The 3,005-nt window shown below is 49.2% G+C and overlaps 1 protein-coding gene across 1 annotated transcript; it reads right to left on the bottom strand.

Moving 5' to 3' along the window:
* Positions 1-1,270: 1,270 nt before the first annotated feature.
* Positions 1,271-2,751, bottom strand: LOC139985379 (uncharacterized). The gene is made up of 2 exons (XM_071999782.1): positions 1,550-2,751; positions 1,271-1,454 (listed from the first exon to the last, which is right to left on the bottom strand). The coding sequence occupies exons 1-2, from the start codon at positions 2,749-2,751 to the stop codon at positions 1,271-1,273; spliced, it is 1,386 nt and encodes a 461-aa protein (XP_071855883.1).
* Positions 2,752-3,005: the final 254 nt, after the last annotated feature.

The raw sequence follows: 3,005 nt of genomic DNA, 5'->3' as shown, positions 1-3,005 counted from the left end.
TCATAATAGATCATTTCTTAATTATTTGGAATACTAAGATGAAAGTAAAGACGATTGTAAATTCGGCCAGTCGCGGGGAGACGCGATCGCGAGGAGGCGCGTCAACGGGAGTCGTAAATTCCCGTTACGATTGTATCAATCGACACCACGAGCAGGTCGATCCCCGTATTTCTTTTGGGATAATAGGGGTAGTTCAGTTGGAATAAAACTGTAGTCTACAGTTTTATTAATATATATATTTATTTCAATTTTATACGGATACACACCCTCACACACAAGCGAAGTCGGTGAATTCGATTATTTAAACGGAACGTAGAGTTAATATGAATGCCCGATTGCCGTACGAACAGTTGACTTGACTGTCGCGAGGGCTTGAAGAGTCAAAGGAACCCGGGAGATGTGTGGCACAGACTGGCCTAGACTCGACTCACTGTTCGTTCTTTCGCCATCACAGGAGTAGGAGACTTTCTACCGTCTTAGGTAGTTGACGATATTGTTTTTTGGGATGAAGTCCCCTTTTTCTTTGTATACACATCCGCTCTTTCCGTATGGCAGATACCTGTTTTATCCGTGATTGTTACCAGCACGTAATAAATTCCAGGTAGTAGTGAATAGCCCGCTGTAAACGTAAAGTACTTTTTGGGACTCTACGTCCCGTAATTTTAGTGCAGACCAATTGACCCATCTATATACGTTAGACATTAAACTACCGTTAGAGTATATGGTGAGTCCTTGGGTCTGTAGAAGGTCAGAATAACGGTATGAGGGCCGTTGACAGTCAGGTAATAAGGGCTGACTTGTTGGCCGCTTCATACGGCGTAACATGCTCCCCCCGTTGAGAGGGTACCGATCAAATTGCTGTGCGAGGATTCAAGTGTGTATCGTCTCCGCTTCTTTCGGTCGTCGCGGTGGTTTGAATTCGTCTGGATCGGGCTGACAGGGTAGGGGGACCAATCTCTTAACGCCGCGATCCAAGATGCTCGCTGCCGTCTGCACTGTGGCGGGCCGTATTATTCTCGAATATCGCGACCGCCTTTGCTCCACTTCTTGCGGCTGGTCAGCTCGGTGGGATATTCCTGGTACCACCAGCTCCAGAAATGTTGCTCTAGTTGGGATGCGCTGCCAGCTGGATAGACGGCCTGACAGAGTGTTCCTGTAATCTCTGTGGCAAGTTGGTTAGCGTATCGCCAATCAAGAAGTGGCCGGGAGTGAGTAGACGATTGGGCGGCTGGGCTCCCTCCGATGACCCAACCGAAATGAGTCAATGTTTTTAGATCCCCGTGGATTGGGTGATCTTTGTGATTCCTTCGCCCTGCATCGCGTTGTGCGAGACTCGCAATGGTGAGTGGGCTTTATATCCTGAGGGAGTGCTGAAGAGGGTTTCCGTGTTGAGCTGGTTGTTCGTCTTGACTGATGTGAGCGACGCGACGTCGATAAACCCGTTGGTGATCGCCCTTTAGGGGGTTGTCCATTCGACGAATGCCTGCTCGAAAACCGTCTATTCAATGAATGCTCGCTCGACGACCGCCCGCTCGATGACCGTACGTACAATGTTGGCGAGCGGTTCTGTGGTTTATCCTGGTGTAGCAGAGTGTGATGTCGATGCCGACATCTACGGCACGACCTGGAGGGGCAGTGGGCACGAGAATGTTCACTGCTTAAGCAATTGACGCACAGTGATGCTTCCTTCACGAGTTCAATGCGCCTTTTAACTGGCTCTGCTTTGAACACTTTGCACTTCTTGATAGCATGATGTCCTTGACATATCGGACATCTCGGTGCATGTTTGGTTGTGGTGAAGGTATGTCCTCGTGGCGGTTTTTGTCGATGGTGGAGACGTCGGTGGGACGCCCCTTTGGTATCAACTGGGGCGTCTAGTCGATCCCGGTTCGCTCGTGTTTTGAGGAACTCCAATAAATGGGTGTAAGAGGGCATCTTGCCATCCGGTAATGTGTGATGCCACATGCGTATGGTGGACGAGGGTAGCTTTGTGATGAACAGATCGATCAGAATCACGTCCGCGCTTAAATTCTGACCTAGTTTGCGAAGTGCGCGAAGGTTCAATTTGACGGTCTCCAAAAAGTCGTCTATCGCTTCAGGTGTTTCCTCAGGAATCCTTGGATAATCCCGTATCAAGTGCCAGTGACGCATGCAAATTCGTCTTTGACAGTCGAATTTTTTTTTCAATACGTCCATGGCGATGGGATAATTGGACGCTGTGAGGTCCAGCGACTGGATGCTCCGCGCGGCTTGTCCAACCAATGATGTGCGGAGATAAAGAAACTTCTGTACCGGTGATAGTATTTTGTTCTGGTCTATCACTGATGAGAAGGTTTCGTAAAACGAAGTCCACTCTTCTAGAGTGCCATCGAACTTAGGCAGCTTGATGTCCGGGAATTTAAGGGAGGTCGACTCGTAACGGTTACTTGGTTCGCATTTTTGCGGTGTCGAATTGGTTGTGTACTGTGATTGCTTCAAGAGTTCCGTAATTCGTCCACGAATGCGAATGTGTTCATGTTGTGTAGCTTCGGCACGTTCAGTCTCTGGATCCTCTAGTTCGTCTAATTCAATTTGGATATTAGTTATCTTGTTCCCGAGTTCGTCGATCGTTTGACGACAAGACGTGATAAAGCCTTCATCGATGGCGTCTGCTTGCTCCCATTCATCGATCTGACGATCCACGTGTTTCAATCGGCCAAGTAAGACGCCTCGTCTTCGGCGCAACTTACTGATACGTTCGGATTGAGACATGGTGGAGTCTGAATCCATTGAGCGAGCTCACCTGGTTGATATGCAATGGACGCTGGTGTGAATAGCTGCTCGGCGCTGGGCGGCGTGAGGTCGCGTGTGTGATCAGCGAGGAAGACGATCTTCTTCCGACGGTCACTCGTGTGATGGAGTTGTTTTCACGTGGAACTGTGTTCACTGATAAGTGATCTTTCCACTGGCACGTGATCCGGCTCGAAGGACCATGTAAATTCGGCCAGTCGCGGGGAGACGCGTTC

The sequence above is a fragment of the Bombus fervidus genome, chromosome 3 (assembly GCF_041682495.2).
Source record: "Bombus fervidus isolate BK054 chromosome 3, iyBomFerv1, whole genome shotgun sequence".
Lineage (NCBI taxonomy): Eukaryota > Metazoa > Arthropoda > Insecta > Hymenoptera > Apidae > Bombus > Bombus fervidus.
The sequence above is the reverse complement of the archived record's forward strand: the minus strand, read 5'-3'. Positions and strand labels throughout refer to the sequence as shown.